This window comes from Mytilus galloprovincialis, chromosome 8 (assembly GCF_965363235.1).
Source record: "Mytilus galloprovincialis chromosome 8, xbMytGall1.hap1.1, whole genome shotgun sequence".
Taxonomy (NCBI): domain Eukaryota; kingdom Metazoa; phylum Mollusca; class Bivalvia; order Mytilida; family Mytilidae; genus Mytilus; species Mytilus galloprovincialis.
In genome coordinates this window covers 25,674,590-25,692,099 of record NC_134845.1, presented here as the reverse complement: position 1 = coordinate 25,692,099, position 17,510 = coordinate 25,674,590, and the positions used below count along the sequence as shown (strand labels likewise).

The 17,510-nt window shown below is 30.6% G+C and overlaps 1 protein-coding gene and 1 long non-coding RNA gene across 2 annotated transcripts; both read left to right on the top strand.

Annotated features, from left to right (window-relative positions):
* Positions 1-271: 271 nt before the first annotated feature.
* LOC143085410 (uncharacterized) lies at positions 272-4,981 on the top strand. The gene is made up of 3 exons (XR_012981327.1): positions 272-396; positions 2,206-2,254; positions 4,889-4,981. It is a non-coding gene; the product is annotated as an uncharacterized LOC143085410 (long non-coding RNA).
* Positions 4,982-6,660: 1,679 nt separating this feature from the next.
* Positions 6,661-15,036, top strand: LOC143085409 (heat shock 70 kDa protein 12A-like). Its single transcript, XM_076261742.1, has 6 exons — positions 6,661-6,723; positions 8,288-8,371; positions 9,627-9,926; positions 10,727-10,957; positions 12,256-12,409; positions 13,361-15,036. Exons 3-6 carry the CDS (start codon positions 9,906-9,908, stop codon positions 14,392-14,394), a joined length of 1,440 nt encoding a protein of 479 aa, XP_076117857.1. The 5' UTR covers positions 6,661-6,723; positions 8,288-8,371; positions 9,627-9,905; the 3' UTR covers positions 14,395-15,036.
* Positions 15,037-17,510: the final 2,474 nt, after the last annotated feature.

Sequence of the window (17,510 nt, the reverse complement as noted above, 5' to 3'; positions counted from 1 at the left end):
ATGCATCTGATAAACTTATAAAACACAAATCCTCTATTGTTTCTTTTTTGACAATGTCATTGATTTTGTTTTCGAAAGAGAAGTCGTGTGTTCTTAATATTTGAAAAATTACACCCAGATCGCTCTGACCAATAACCCTCGATTAACATCTCAATTTTCAAAAATCTGCATAAAAGAACTACAGTTTATTCATTAATTAAAAACATGTGTGTTGCATTATCATTAATTCTATAATTAATAAAAAAAACAATTGTACCTTTGCCTTGAACATTATATTAGTTTCCAAAGAAATACAGGTATGATAACAATGATGAGTGATTGATATTTATGTTCCAGTGGCAAATATTACAGATATAGCAAGGATAACAACATTTCAGTCATCTATCAATATATTAGGTAATCCCTATTTTGTACTAGACCGACCCAAAAGATTTCAACGTGATTCATGTAGCGTTTAAGGTATCAGTCCAAAAAAGACCTTTCTCCTTAAAAGGAAACATTATTTGACTCTGTCCTAATCTGTCTTTTTCCCTAATCCTTAATTCCAAGTGATTTTTAAAGAAAACTGAAAGCAATAATTGTAGTTGGTATGACTTTGTTTGGTTTTGCATACATAATCTTCCGTACTCCAATTGCACAAGATTTCCTATCATAACACCGAGGTGGTGTGGTAAAGGGTGTTAAAAGTGACAAGAACATTGTGTTTTCTCTATTGTAACCAGACAACAAATTGGACCTCTTTATGCATTTTACATTTATGTTTAAAGGTCAATTACTGAATATTTGATTATGCAATAAAGATTCTCAACTATTATATTCTACTTAATGAGGTTTTTAATAGACGAGGAACAAATATGAACAAAATCCATACATTTATTTACCTTTTTATCGTCTGTTTAAATAACATAAGACATATGAGAATAATTAAACATTATCATGAATTTGGTGGATGAGATGGTTACATGCCTATCTACATATAACTCGAGTGGTGTACCATGCCTATTTAAAATAATTTCACATACTAATTCACCTTCCTTAGATGACATGAAAGGTAGTACAAAACAGGGAAATTATAGGCCACTTTCAATAATAACCAAGCTGGGCCGAAACCAGGATTATGTCTATTAAAAATTGTTTCAGTACAAAACAAAGAAAAAAACGTTTATCAAGCACACACATCAAGTTTAGAGCATATCAAGAAAATCAAAACATATTACGTACACTGGAAATAAAGTAGCTGACATTTGACAGGTACTTTAAATTCTACATCATATTTATTATATGATTATAGTTTTTGGCCATACATTATTGATTTTAATAAGACTTTACAGAGTATATTATATGGTACTACTTGATATAAACCGTATAACCACCACTTTTTGTCTATGAATTGACACAATAAACTTTAAATTCATTTTCTCGTATTATTGTTTATTAGATAAAACCGTTTGATATTTATTAGATTAATGTTATCATCATATCGTTGAGAAGATATATAGCATAACTGTTTACTGTAAGATAACGTTCAGTAGTTATTGTTCGTGTCAACGTCTGCTTTAATATCCGGAGAACAAACTTAATTAAATTTTCACACATAGTACTTACCACTATTTACTATTGTCTCAAAATATTAAAATAAGGAGAATTAACTGATGTTGTATGTAACTTCCCAGCAATGTTCAAATGTAGTGGTTATAAGCAACAGTTATTCACTGTAACAGCACAATGTAAAGAACAAACTATCAAAAACATTTGCAAATGGTATAATTCAATACATTGATACGAGCATCAACTAACAATCAGTATAAATATTATAGACAAAAACCACTGATACAACAGTACTCCTTGTCAATAAAGGCTACTTCAAAGCCAATAACAATTGTTAAAAAACTATTTTATATTTAAAACGCAATACACAGTCTGAACATGATCATTTGCAATGCCAAAATAAAAGTTAACAATATTGACCAGTGTAGGATCGTGAGTTCCTGTAACTGTGCACATGAGGGAAGAGTTGTGATATTGGTTCTCATACCATATCTTCTTATATCTACATAAAGCAATATATATATGAAGTGATATTTTATGTTTTACAATCTCTATAGCAAAATCAATGTATCTAACAATAAAACAATATTTAAATTTCACACAGTGTAAAATTGGTACCCGATATAATCACAAGATTTTGATTATTACAATTTTTAGGTTTGAGATAAGCAGCATGGGTGGTGCTCTTCAGAAATGGAGAAAAAGAGTAAGCATCGTAAATTTGGTTATGCTATTACAAAATGTATACCTCTCAAATTACTAAATCAATATAAAAAAAGAAGATGTGGTATGGTTTCTAATAAGACAACTCTCCACAAGAGACCAAATGACACAGAAATTAACAACTATAGGTCACCGAACAGCCTTCACCAAAGAGCAAAGCCCTTTCCGCACAGTCTGCTATAAAATCCCCAAAAATGATAAATGTAAAGCAATGCAATCGAGAAATTTCAAGGCCTAAAAATATAGTTTATGTACACAATTTGAACGCAAAAGAAATATTTAACACTCAACAAACGACAACCACTGACTTATAGCCTCCTGACTTTGGACAGGCACATTCATACAAAATATGGCGGGTTCAACATGTTAGCGGGATCCCAATCATACCCTAACCTAGGACAGTGGTGTAACAGTACAACATAAAAACGAACTATATAGATCAGTTGAAAAAGGTTTAACTCTTCAGATGGATGCAAAAAGAAATACACCTACCAAAAACACAGAGTGGATTCAGTATTTTATTCGTAGCTCTGTGCCATCTTTTTAATTGAACTGTGTTGCGAAAACAATTTTGTAGTACGTACAAAATATATAATTGCAATCAGTGAGAAGGTCTAACAGCTGCACGTCATTTGAAAAAAAATAGTGGTCTATGTTGTGCAAAGTGACAGGATATTAAGATGTCCAATATTCTTGCATTTTTCCAGTAAAAAAAAATCAATATGTCAAGTTTATGATATTATTCTATATGTATATCCTTAAGTTTATTTGGTATACGAAAACAATATGTTTGTGAGAGAGAAAAAGCTACAACTTCAAATAAATATTTTGACATTTTGTGAGTAATGATCTCTTTTTTTTTGTAAATTTTACATTTTACCTGTATAAGAATCTGTACAAAAATGTTAACTTCTAAATATTCATCTAAAAATTAAAATCACAAAAATACTGAACTCCAAGGAAAATTCATAACTGAAAGTGCCTAATAAAAAAACAAAATCAAAAGCTGAGACACAAGCACAAACATAATATACGAATGGACATCAACTATCATATTCCTGACTTAGTACAGGCATTATCAGAAGAAAATGGTGAATTATACATGGTTTTATAGCTAGATATTTGTGAATATCGTGAATATTCTTTAACAGATTTGGACTTTTATTTCTAATGGATACTTATAATAGTTTATACTTTTTCGTTTGTAGTTTAAATTAAAAACATGAAAATTGTGATGAGTTTTCACACCTTTACAGGTTGGCGTTTCATTACCACGTGTATTACTTTCCCATGACAGAAAGTCATTACTAATCTGCTTATATGATATGTCATTCATATAGTCATTTTTACTGTTCTTACTGTTCATAAAACTTTAAAAATCAATCGAAACTTCCACCCGATTCAAACTTGCATATTACCAAATATAACTCTGTAAGACCATTTGTATTGCTAGTAAAATAAAAATGTTCAACACTGATCATTTCTAATGAAAGTATATGAAACTAGTACCTTTTAAGTTGTGGTCGTCCGAAGCGCTTTTCGGGATCTACCTTAATCAGGAATATTCGGACCAAAACATTTGAAAAACATGGATGTATAAGACATTGTCAAATGCAAAGCACTATGGCCAAAAGGAACATAATACAATAGCAATGGTGACATTACAATGCTTTTGTGGTTGGTATTGTGGAGCATTTACGGATGTACCGACGTAACATATTTTACTGAACTTTTTTTAATTTGCAATTTTGTGTACAAGACAATAACAATCAAAACCAGGGAGTTGACGAAGACTCACAAAATCAAGGGACATTTACATCAACAGTTTTAAATGATAAATAAGAAACAACACGAACACCACTAAAAACAGAGATAACAACTTTCATTAGACTGATTCATTTCTAAAAGAGGGACGAAAGATACCAAAGGGACAGTCAAACTCATAAATCTATAACAAACTAACAACGCCATGGATAAAACTGAAAAAGACAAACAAACAACAGCACACATGAAACAACATAGGAAACTAAAGAATAAACAACACGAACCCCACCAAAAAACTTGGGGTGATCTCAGGTGCTCCGGAAGGGTAAGCAGATCATTATCCACATGTAGAACCCGTCGTGTTGCTTATGTGATAACAAATCCGGTAAATCCGGTAAATCTTTCGCTAAAATATAGGAACATAAACCAGACAAAAACCGTCTAAGATTTCTGTTTTTTTTTTAAATGTCTATGAAGTATCAAATATTTTAACACTTAAATTATGAATAAGTTATCCTTTTTTCATAAAGCTTTGAAAAGTTTTTGCACACAACACATACATTATTTCTGAGTTTGATGAAAGAAAAACAATTATTTATTATGGGTTAACAAATAACTACCGATATCTAAGCCGAAGACAGAACTGAGAGTTTAAATTGTCTTAAATTGTATACATCTTCTAGTTATCCTTTTACATATTTTCATAAGTTTATAATATACTTGCATATATTCTCAGCCAAAACGCTTTCAAAAACAGAACACATCATGAACCAGCCAGTAGCAAAACATTTTACAACATTTAATAGACTTAACAATTTTAGTTTTACCTACATCATTTTTTATGCTCTTTTAGAAATCAAAACATGGCAAAAAGAGTAAAATGTCATCATCTACACCAAATCTTTTGGAATCGCAGGAAGGAGTTGAATATCGCCCAAAACACAGTGTAAGTATAAACAGCATTTCTCATTTTAGATTGATAATTATAGCCTTTTTATCTGATTCTTAGTTGATTTTCAACTCCCCAAACAATTAATCAATAAAGTACAATCAACTTCTTCTCTCCATTTAATATTTGATTTTTTTCTATCTTTAGAGCAGGAATTTTCATGCAGGTAGAATTTGTATAGTTTTCAATAATCTCCGTGTTAATATCATAATTCATTTTAAAGATTCGAATAAAGCATCATATGTCAAGAACAAAATCAAATGAGTATTTTCACTTTTTATAACCTCAATTTATAATATTAACATCATTTCAAAGAAATTATTTGAAGCATTTACAATTTTATTTATGGCACTATTTCTTTAACTGTAAAATTAATGAAAAAAAAATTTAAAAAAAAGAGAAATCTTTCTAAAATATTATATACCAAAATATGTTTATTTTAATACACTTAATTTTACTGATAAATTCGTGTTTATACTAAATCCATCAACACCAAATGATGTAAAAGCAGTTGTTTCTTTTATTGAAGAGTCATTAGAACTGAGGTAAGGAGATCAATAACTCTTTTTATCCAAAGTATTATAATATTGTCAAGTTTTCATTATGTTTGTTTTGTCTAATGTATTTGCCATGACCAAAATTGTTTTTCGTTTGTTTTGCAAATAAATAATTATAATTCTATATAATGGTAATCTGTTTTAGATGATTTCGACAATAATCTTTCCTCGTTGGAAAGCGTTGAAATGTTTACAAATGCAATACACTATGAATTTGAACATGAAAAGTTAATAAAAAAAAATGCTTCTTTAAAGATCCTATTTAAAAACTCTGGGGGGTTGGTTGTTATTTATAACTTCAGTCAAGTTTCATTTGGAACAGCCTATCATGCTTCAAATCACCAGATTAAGATAAAAATAAGTTTTAGAAATGTTTTTCACCACACGTTATACATGTTATATTTAATCTAAACTATATCTGAGCTTAAAACATATGACACAGCAACATAAACTACATAAAAACATCATAAGGTAATCGTACTGTTATCAACGATTCTACATAAAAAAAAATAAACTGTTAGGCGAAGTGAAACGTATTAACTAATAGGTTGAAACTTTTACGTTATCATGTTTATTTATTATAAATTGTTGTGTAACGGAAGTGCAAAGAAAATGTTATAAAATTTGTTTTCATTAAATTTATTCCAAATAACAAAATAGTCCTTTTTATTTACATCATGCTTGATTCCAATTCAATACAATAAGTGTGTGCCAGTGGGAAATTACTTCCTTTAGGTTTTTATGGATGCAATTTGAATTGAGCTAGTAGTAGAATTTGATGATAGACTTGTTTTTAAATGCTCTTCTTTCTGATCACCTGTCTTATCTTGCACTTCGTAATAGATCAGGGAATTACTTGCGAAATGCGGTAAACGTAAATAATTCAAAAATAATTTTCAAACCTGGTTTGGCTTCAGTTTGTTATATATTATGTTTATTGTTTAATAAATAATATGTTTGGGTTTGGGTTTAATAAAAGTAAATCTCAGTAATTTTACTAATCCGTGTGAATCCACGTATTAAATTAGTAGTTAATTGATATACACGAGCAGACACCCGACCTATTCTTTTGACTATTGGCTTATTATGAAAACGTTGATTTGTTTATTTTAGAGAAAAAATAGGGATTTTTCCGGATCAAACCAGCATAACTATACTGCATCGGCACCTGATTTGCGCTTTGTAAGTAAAAAGCTTTATATTGCGTTCAACTTCCGGAATATCGGAATATTGAATGTATCACTCTATATTAAGAGGATTCTGACATGTATAAAGACAAACTGATAGTCTTCATGGCACAAATGTAATGTGTGGATGATTAATTCATCTTATATTAGACTTAACTTTTTTTCTACATTAATACGATTTGGAAAAAAATATCCCATTTCACCAGAACGCTAAAATGCAGAAATTTACACGTTTTCAGTACTTAGAGTGTACTTTCTTTAGTACAAGGTATGTCCTTGAAATGGCTAGAGACCTAGTAGCCTTTCCCGTGGAACCGACAGTTGCAGTGTTTACGAACAAAAAACATTTCTAAAAAAAGAAACGACTTTAATTTGCAGTTTGTACTCTTTTGATGTGTCTGTTAAGATATTCATTTGTACCTGTATGTGCAGTTGATTTTCCCAACGGATACAAAAGTGTTTACTTCAAAGACAGGTACTAAAACGTGTGTTCTAAATGGTCTGCATCATCTCTTAAACCCATTCCCGATCGTAACATAAAATTGAACAAAACAGAAACTCTGAACAGATAAATTATAATAAACAAATTAAGAAAACCTTAATGACTCAAAATATGGTATATGCAAACGTTTGTATTTTAAACCAAATTTTATATTTTCTCAATCATTGAAAGAACAAAATGGAGGTTAATCGACCGTCAAAGTTAACTGATAGGAGTAAACCAGTCTAATACACTAGCAAGAATCAAGTTAGAAATATAAATATGAATAAGAAGATGGGGTAAAGTTATCAAACGTACGTGTACCAGGCTCAACATTTGATACACCAGACACACGTTTCGTCTCGTTAAACTCATCAGTGACGCTCCACCCAAACTTATAATCTAAAAATCATAAAAATCGAAAGGAAGCTAATTGCAGTTGATATAAGCAATTCACCCAATTTGCATTTCACCATATAATAAATTTGTATCAGAATATATATAGATAAAGTCAGCACTAAATAGCAAATCAACGTGAATGTGTGTTCATACAGCTCAAACACCATTTGTAATGTGTTGGTGACAAATCCATGTAAGTGCCAAAGTAATTTATGATAACGAAATCCCTGACTCAATATTTTATCAGTAATGAAATGATTATGTTCATTGAAATATTTAACATTTCTACAAATACGGGAATAATCAACAATTTAGAATATATAAACACCAAAACAAATATTTCCAAACAATTGTTTGTGACATAGAACACTTTTTATCACATGATGTGATCTTACTTTCATGAAATAATTCTAAACTTCATATGTCTCTTTTTATTCATTTTTATTACTTAAGCTGTGTGAATAAAGAAAATGCATCCTCTTAATTACCAAGTTTATAATGAAAACTACCATTTTGTTCTATGTTTGAGTTTACCTGCATCTTATCATTAAATACAATCAAATATAAAAGAATTATGATTTAAGCCGTAGTAAAACTGTAATACAAACCTTTTAAGTGTGTAACACTGTTCATATAAAGTATAAGGCTGAAATAATGAATCATTTGTGTTTGTTTTTAGAGAAATCAACAATTAGAAACAGCCGACGAAGAACTTTCAGCAAATAGTCAGGCAGATGTAGTTATTAATCATCAAAACGTACAGGTATGTATTTAAACCATTGTCTATTTTATGCCATTTTAGGATCAAACGTATATCAGCTTTGTCTGTCGTACGTGTATAGCTATCAATCGTGATAATTACCTGACGGTTGACCTTTGTCGTCAGTCAACTCTGTATACCTACTTGATAACATAAATACTGTTTATTTTCGTTGATACCGACTTTCGTTGATTGAAGAAAACCTATAAATTTGTGGCTTAACTAAAGTCTATGTACAAGTCTTCTGAAAATGTTTACCTCGTTGAAAAGTAGATAACATATACTAACGAACAATAATTTTGTGCATGTCACTGAAAAAGGTAATATAGACTGGCCATGCACAAACATGAGGACATTGAACGATGCTGTAATGTTTTGTTTGTCAGTAAAGACTGGTATACACTCTCTTATACGACGTTCCATTTGTTGCACTGTCTGCCTCCACAGCTATTTCTTTGAACAGTGGAATATCCTTGTTTGTATAAACGCTTATAACAATTAAAAGGAACAAAAATATCTGACTATATAAGAAGAGTGAAAAATAGATACAGCATTATCCTCTAATTTCATGTTCCACTTAAGAGTTGATATCCTCTTATTGAAAAGATTGGTGAATATGATGATCCCTTTTATCCCATCGAAATTGAAATAAATAGGAAAACCACACAAACAGTTATGACTGTGTAATGTCTTACTTACATCTAGAATTTGTCAATACCTGTTGGTTGACAATAAAACTGAACAAGAAATTGAACAATTTAAGCTTTCCATTTGTTTTGGGTTTTTTTTTTAATTTATGTGTAGCAACATTCCAGCTGTCTCCCAGTTGATACATTATTCAAGGGTTTGGGATTCTTGTCGTGATTTCCTTGATATATGGGTGCTGCTTGCAAGGAAGCTATTGGATCCAGGGTGGATTTGAAGTAGATAAATTGAAGTAATCACTTCTTCGTGAGTTTAACGGACGCGATCACTAGCTATATATGTATATATAGTTGGTTCACCAGGATGGAATATGAGTCACGGATGACCGTGGATATTTTTATCTGTCGTTACCAATATCCGGTCTTTTTTTTTCTTGATTGTATTATCAAAAACTATATACTTGCCATGAACATGTCGTTATCTCTGTTTTTATTTTTGTTTTTGAGAGGGGAGCACAACTTTGTCTGCTTCCTCTAGAGTAATGAGTATTGTTTGTCCTCTTAGTGAATTATTCGTCTTTAGGTATAATTACAACAGTTTATTTTCATAACAGGCTGGTCAGAATAGACTTTTTATTGCTGCAATAGACATCGGTACAACATATTCTGGTTATGCATATTCAGCTCGGTATGATGTTGAAAAAGATCCTTCTAATATATTTTGTCCACAGTGGCGAGGTGACGAAGGTCTGTATTATAAGACAGCTACAGCTATCGTGTTTGACGAACATAAACAATTTAGTAAATTTGGTTTCGAAGCAGAAACATATTATCATGAAACAATAGAGGACCAAGATGATATTTTAGCATGTTATTTCTTCAACGACTTCAAGATGCTTCTGTATGAGAAAAAGGTACATTATAAACTAGTTTCTTTACATATAACTAATTCTGGAATGATCGGTGCACCGATAGACCCTTTGATATAATAGTATGTTATTAGTGACACAGTGTGCAATTGTCCTAATACTAGAATTTATCGGGTCAATACAATTCATATCCGGTGCTGCGAAGCCAAACACGATAGGAATTTTATTGACCCGATAAAATCCGTATTAGGACAATTGAACACTGTGTAACGAATTTATCCTGATTTTGTTATATTACATATTATTATATTTAAATTCAATATAAGGACAATATCAACCAAATATATTTTAGATATTTAATTTAATTTAAAACTGTGAACAATTAAAAATATTAGGGCTATAAAGCAACTCAATTTTATTGTTTTTTATTAGGTCAATGGTATGAGGGAGATAATACCAATTGACGTAATAAATAAGGGAGACAATTCCTATTGACGTAATAAAAAATTGTACTGAAATTTATTCGGTCAACATCAGCCAATCAAATTGTGAGAAATTACTCTAAATCAGGATAATTATATATGCGACGTCAATTATTCTAACAACTAAACTTTTTATACATTTTATGCTGTAATTACAGATAATCTCAACTTTCCTATGAATACATCCTGTGTTAATTTGAGTTCAACCGTATAACAGAAAATTGCAGTCGACGCACGAAAAAATTATTTCCAAATATTAATACCCATTGTTTAAATTATGAAAGATTGATGCTGTCAATTAAAGATTTAGACAACAAAAACATATGCACAGCTGTTGTTATGTATCTACATGTTTATTTACAGAATGACTTAAATAAAGATATTGATATAAAAGACATAACTGGGAAGACAATGAAGGCGATAAAAGTGTTTTCTGCTGCAATTAGATATTTGAAAGAGCATCTTTTGGATGCCCTACATAAAAGTTTCGTTAGAGACAGCAATATTTCAAATACTGATATCCATTGGGTTTTGACTGTGCCTGCAATCTGGGAAATGAAAGCTAAGCAGTTTATGAGAGACGCAGCAGAAATGGTATTTACTGCAATCTTCTGGGTCTTAAAACTCTAAAGTATTGTAATGTTTAAAAAAAAATATTTCTCACAATAGCAATAGCTTTTTTTTTAATCTAATCGTTATTGACGCCAAAAATGTTTGGTACAAATATGAAAGCGAGCATGCCAACAGAATATTCAGGTTCCTCCTAATTCTATAGAATATATATATATATTTTTTATTAACAAATTACAAATATTTCTGAAATTCCATATATCCATTTGACAAATCAAAAGAAACATATATAAAAACAACATATACACCGATAACTATATTGTGGAACCATTATCTCTATCAATACAAGAGCTAGATTCGTTGGAAAAAGAAGCAGTTATTGTCCAAACAGTACCAATTAAAGCAAAAATGTATACACGGTTTTTTTTTCTAAATATAAAGTTCATAAAAAATAAATGAACAAAATATTAAAAATTTCCTCTTTTCGGCAAAACAGACTAAAATTTAAAACTTTAAACATATGTTCAGATTTACAAATTACACAGTGGTGATGAAAAAACAAGCACTAAGATTTTACAAATCCTAAATTACACACTGGGATTGCAAGTACTCATTACGAATAAAACAATTATAATAAGAGAACTAAATATACAATTTGAATTTCAAAAATGAAAACACTCCATACGAATTTAAAATTACACACTGTTGATGAAATCCGATATGCGTTTAATACCACGTGTGTGTACATGTGCCCGTTTTGTTGTTGTCTTACTTATATACACAAATCATCATTTTTATTCGAACATTTCCCTTACGATCCTAATATTGTGATATAAAACTGATCAAACTGTTATGGTTTTTTTATTTTTTGTTATAGGCTTAGAACTAGTTTTCAGTAAGAGCGAGTACTTTGTGATTTTGTGTTTTAAGGAGTCTTTTTTTAATGCGCTTTGAATCGATCTGATGAGTAATATAAAGCCTTTTTCAAATGAAGAAAGTTACACATGATGACATCTAATGTAGTTTTACGGCACTGTCCCGCTATTCTATGTGGTATGGATTTTGTTCATTTTTCAAGATCGTATGGGGACCAATAGTTGTTAACCTCTTTGTCATTTGATCTCTGATTGAGAGTTTTCATATAGGCAATCATAGTACAACTTTTTTATTTATATTCCTTCACCCATTATGATGGCAAGGGATTGTGAATGTCTGTTGTCATTAGAAAGCAGCAATTTTTTCATTAGTTCTGCTAACAGTTCTATATATTAGATTTCGCAATTTTGATCCGTCAACTAACATTATTTTATTACTTATTTTAGGCTGGTATTTTGGCAGACCAGCTAAGTCTAGCTTTGGAACCGGAAGCAGCGTCACTGTATTGCCGCAAAGTACCTATGAGTATAAAAGAAAGTGAACTTAAAACGCTAACTTTGCTTGGGTCTGGTAAATCTTATGTGGTTTTAGATCAAGGAGGTAATTTAAATACCAATGAAATTCTCAATATACTATTTTTCTCTGTTTAAAACATCCTGTGCGTTTACTGCACAGTAAAATTATTTGAGTCAATGCTATGCGCATCCAGAATACTTATTGGATGTAACAAGTATAGTGTTAAATTCTTAACATAGATTCTAATACAATAAAGACATATATTTTCACTTTTGTCTATATTTTTCATTGTTACCCAGATACAAAAGAGGTACGAACTATACCATATGGACAGTGAAACTCATAAATCAAAAATAAACTGACAACGCCTGGCTAAAAATGAAAGAAGACAAACAGACAAACAATAGAACACATGACATATGACACAACATAGAAAACTAAAGAATAAGGAACACGAACCCCAAAGTGCATAACTACAATAGTATTATAGCATTTTTTTCGAGGATCGGGGAATGCCGTTTTTCCACCGAACATCATTGGGAATTATTATTACAAAAAGTAATATTTATTTCGTTTCTAACCGTCGAAACTCTAAGTACAAGATTTAACAGTACAGTAACTTTTTTTAGGTGTCAATGTAGTGAAATTACTGAAAAAGATAAGGATTTCGATTTAATTTTCCATTGAATGCTTTAACATTATATGTCCAAACAAAATTAAAATAATATATCATGTTACGATTTAATTAATTCTACACAGTTTTGGATAATAAATACGTTTTATGATAAAAGACATATCTGCACCAATAATATAGAAACGAGACCTAATATATTTCCTTATAATCTACAATTAATGCTTTTGATCCACAAAATCAGGACCGATAAAACAGAATGCAGTGGTCAAGTATTTCTCAAGATAAAATATATGACAGAATTCAACATTTAAAAGGATGTGTTTTCTTAATCTTTAATTAGGTATCATTTCTAATGTGATTATAATTACCTACTGAAATGATTTTTAACCATTGTTTCACAGGTGGAACTTTGGATGTAACTGGACATCAGATAGAGGAGGATAACTTCTTGAAAGAAATATTTCCTCCCAATGGTGGTAGCTGGGGTGGAAATAATGTCAACTACGAATTTGAAGAGTATCTTGAAGAACTGTTCACCATCGATGTCGTTCATAAGGTTAAACGAGAAGATCCAGTGGCTTATTTTGAAACAGTAAAACAATTTGAAAGAAAGAAAAAAAGTTTCAAACCTAAGTCAGATGCAGATGTTATTTTCAATGTTAGTCAGGCATTTACAGATGTGTATAAGAAAATACACAAATCTGATCTTCCATCGGAAATACGAATTAAGCATGGCAAAATAAGAATTTCGGCTTTGCGATTTGAAGAGTTTTTCAATCAATCAATTCAGTCGATCACAAGTCACTTGTCCGAAATATTCAAAAGTCCCAAACTACAAAATGTAGATATTATTTTAGCAGTTGGTGGATTTTCGGAATCAGAAATTATAATCGACAGTATAAGAGAACATTTTCCGAATATGCAAATAGTGGTTCCAAAAGATCCTGGTTTAGCTGTTCTAAAAGGCGCCGTTCTCTTCGGTTTAGAACCATTGGCTGTAAAGTCAAGAATATCAAGATATACTTACGGAATAAAGATTGAGAAAGAAATTTCAACTGAAGACGATGAACGCTATAGAACTTTACGGAAAAATAGACAAAGTATAAAATTTGCTACTGATGTTTTTGAAAAACTAGTCGAGATTGGTGAAGAAATCAAAGTTGGTGAATGGCAACCAGCAACAGAATATGATCCAATAAGCAAAGATGACCAGGAAGTGAAAATTGAATTTTATGCAACAGAAGAGAAAGACCCTGTACACGTAACAGACCCAGGATGCATGAAACTTGGAACTTTGAATGTAGATCTTAAAGAACGCACTAGTTCAAATGGTGCATTAAAATTAGAAATAAATGCTGGCGGAACAGAAATAAAAGCGGTTATCACTGATGAAAATACTGGAAAAAAATTTAAAGCTAAGTTTTGTTTGCCGTAACTAATTTTCCTGATATAATGTTGCGATGTATGCTTAACTCTTACTGAATTCCTGAATTGCTACTGAACAAACATTAAACAGCGTTTTAATTTTGTTGACCGCATTTTCAAGATTTCACATTACAAACATATATGTACTTTATATGCATGTATAGTAATGTAATTGTTCCTAACATTTTCTAATATGACATCATTATATTTTCTATTATTCTAGATATAACAAAATCTTGTGACTAACCTTAAAAAACATTTGTTGTTACATTTACTCAAGACATTTAACAAAATATTCAAATCATAATAGCATTTGTCGTTTGAATGAAAGGTAAAAGCAGTTGTCATTCAAATAAGGTGTGCAATCTGTGTACAATAACATTCATTATACAGACATTCATTATCATGAAAAAGGTTTCTCTTAGAAGTATTTTGGTAATACTTGTTTAAAAGATTAACTATTATTTGTTTTCATTTTCAAGTATATGCGTATGTGTAAGACATTGTATTTAAATGAATTAAACACTTAATAAATAAAGTGCGTTCGAAGCGCTTTTCTAGCCTTCATCAATAGGCATATAAATTTGAAATCCAGGAATGCGTAGAAACTCTAGATCGTAAGGAGCTTTATGAGCAGACATGACCTATTCATTACAACAAAATACATCTTAGGTCAAGTTTGCCGTAGAGAGTTGAAACCTTATATTCTAAGTATTTTTTTTTATTCATGAACGGAAAACTGCTTTAACAATTTTTGTTCAAATTGAACGAATTCTAAAGACATTCTACTCTATTGTTTCAAAATCGAAGTGTTTCGAATATTTCAACATTTTATAGGCAGTAAATTTACAGAAAATGCATAAATCAATGATATTTTATGTTGATACAACTGTGATGAAAATACTGTGCTGCTGATACGTTTGGGGATGAAACGCCCATAAGTAGTAGATAAATAAAGGCAAAAGTAGTATACCGCTGTTCGAATTCATAAGAATTTCGATTGGGAAAAAACAAATCCGGGCTACAAACTAAAACTGAGGGAAACGTATCAAATTTAAGAGAACTATGACACAACAGAAACACAACACCAAAATGTAACACACACAGAAACGAACTATAATGTAATAATTGCCATTTTCCTGACTTGGTACAGGCCATTTTATTTAAAAAAATGGTGGGTTGGACCAAGTTTGTTTGGCATGTCAAACCTCCCGCTTTAATGGCAATGTTAATTATAACATTAAAATTACAACATTACACGACAGGGCTACAATAAATAAATGGGAGAAAATATAGGACAGAGAAACAAACGAATAATAGCCATCAAAAGGTACCAGGTTAATAAATATATACGCCAGACGTGCGTTACGTCCACACAAAACTATGCTCAGATGAAAAAAGTTTGAAAGCCAAAACAAGTACAGAGTTGAAGATCGTCGAGGACCAAAAGTTCCAAATACGGCCAGGGTTATCCGCCTGGGACAAAAAACATCATTATTATCAAGAATATAACATAGTTTTGCAAACTGTAAATTTTATAAAATGACTGTATAATAGATATACATCATTAAACTGAAGTGGTGACTAGCTATAGAATAAAAACGAATACATTACAAAATCAAAGCCGTGTTAGCCAAAGCCATTGCAACGCCCAAAGTGACGTCACGTTTGAATTTCTAAATCGTGTTCCGAGAATAAATAAAGAATTTGGATGAAATTCAAGATTAGATTTGTATGACATATTTAACTTAGTCCGTGTTCACACCAAACGCCGTGTACAGTAAACATGTTTACATTTGGTTTAATGTAATGTACACTAGTTTCACATTAAATTTGTTCACATCTATACACCTTGTTTAGTTACCTGTACATAAGATTCGTTCACACTTGTAAACTATATGTCATTTAAATGTTCATTGCATAGAACCGAAATCAAATTTTCGGACAACTTTTCTAGCAGTAAGGGAACGACCAGGTGACTTTTTTTTCTTTTTTAAATATGATTTTTCCACAATTTGATTAAAAAAACATCGGGTCATACAGATGATTAGAATATTATAAAACAAATATTCTGAATCGAAAGTTTCCCCATACATTATAGTATTAAATATTGAATTGGTACATGTACCATCGAAAAAAAACTAAATATAAACATTCGCGTGAGAAAAAATCTGACTCAGAACACCCCCCCTTTTTTTTGTAAAGTAAAGTGGTTGTTCCTTTAAGAAAGTTATTTTGAATGATTTGCAGTATTTTCAAGATGTCTCGATTACGTATTAAAAATGTAGGCTGTTTACAGACGAAGAAAAAGAATTGCTATGTTAAGGATCACTACATGTCTATCTTTTCTGTTTTTTAAATGGTATATTTTCTCCAAGGAGTATTTGGCAAAGGGAGGGGGTAATGGTTTTTTTTTTTTATTTCTAATGGTATAACGGATCTGAGATACTACACAGACAAATAATTAACCTCACACTTTTTCAGTAATGCATTTATGAGTGAATCGTTGTTTGAGTAAAGACCAGTGGCAAATATGTATGTCAATGTGTAAATGTAAAACATCATTATTATATATCAGCAGATTAAAGCTTGCTTTCAGCAAATGCGAGTATTCTTTCATCAGGAGGTGTTTATTTTTTATTTTTTGCCTGTTTTTTTTTTTTTTGTATTTCACTTCCTTTAATGAGGTGTCATTGAAAAGATGTTTTTTTTCTTTGTACCAATGTGTGCTGTCCCTATGAGTACCTTCTGTAACGATTAAAATAGGAAGTATGTTGGATGTATATATTCAAACTTAATGGGTATGTCATTCAAATAATTTGATGTTTATTGCAGATATTTTAAAGTCACTGTTTAATATTCTATTTATAAATTAGGGTCAATGTCTTCTATCAAAGACTCTATGCTGACCTCAACATTGTTTGACATTTTGTCTCATTAATGTATGCGATATATAATTTTAATTGTAAAACTCTCGACAATTTTCTGATTACAGATTATAAAAATTGTTCCTTAATTTTATAAAATTTAGATAAACAAAATTTGTTTTATCATTTTTGTAATTAAGCGTGCAGGAATTATTTATCTACATATGTACAGATGCAATTATTCTTTGGATTAGGCACA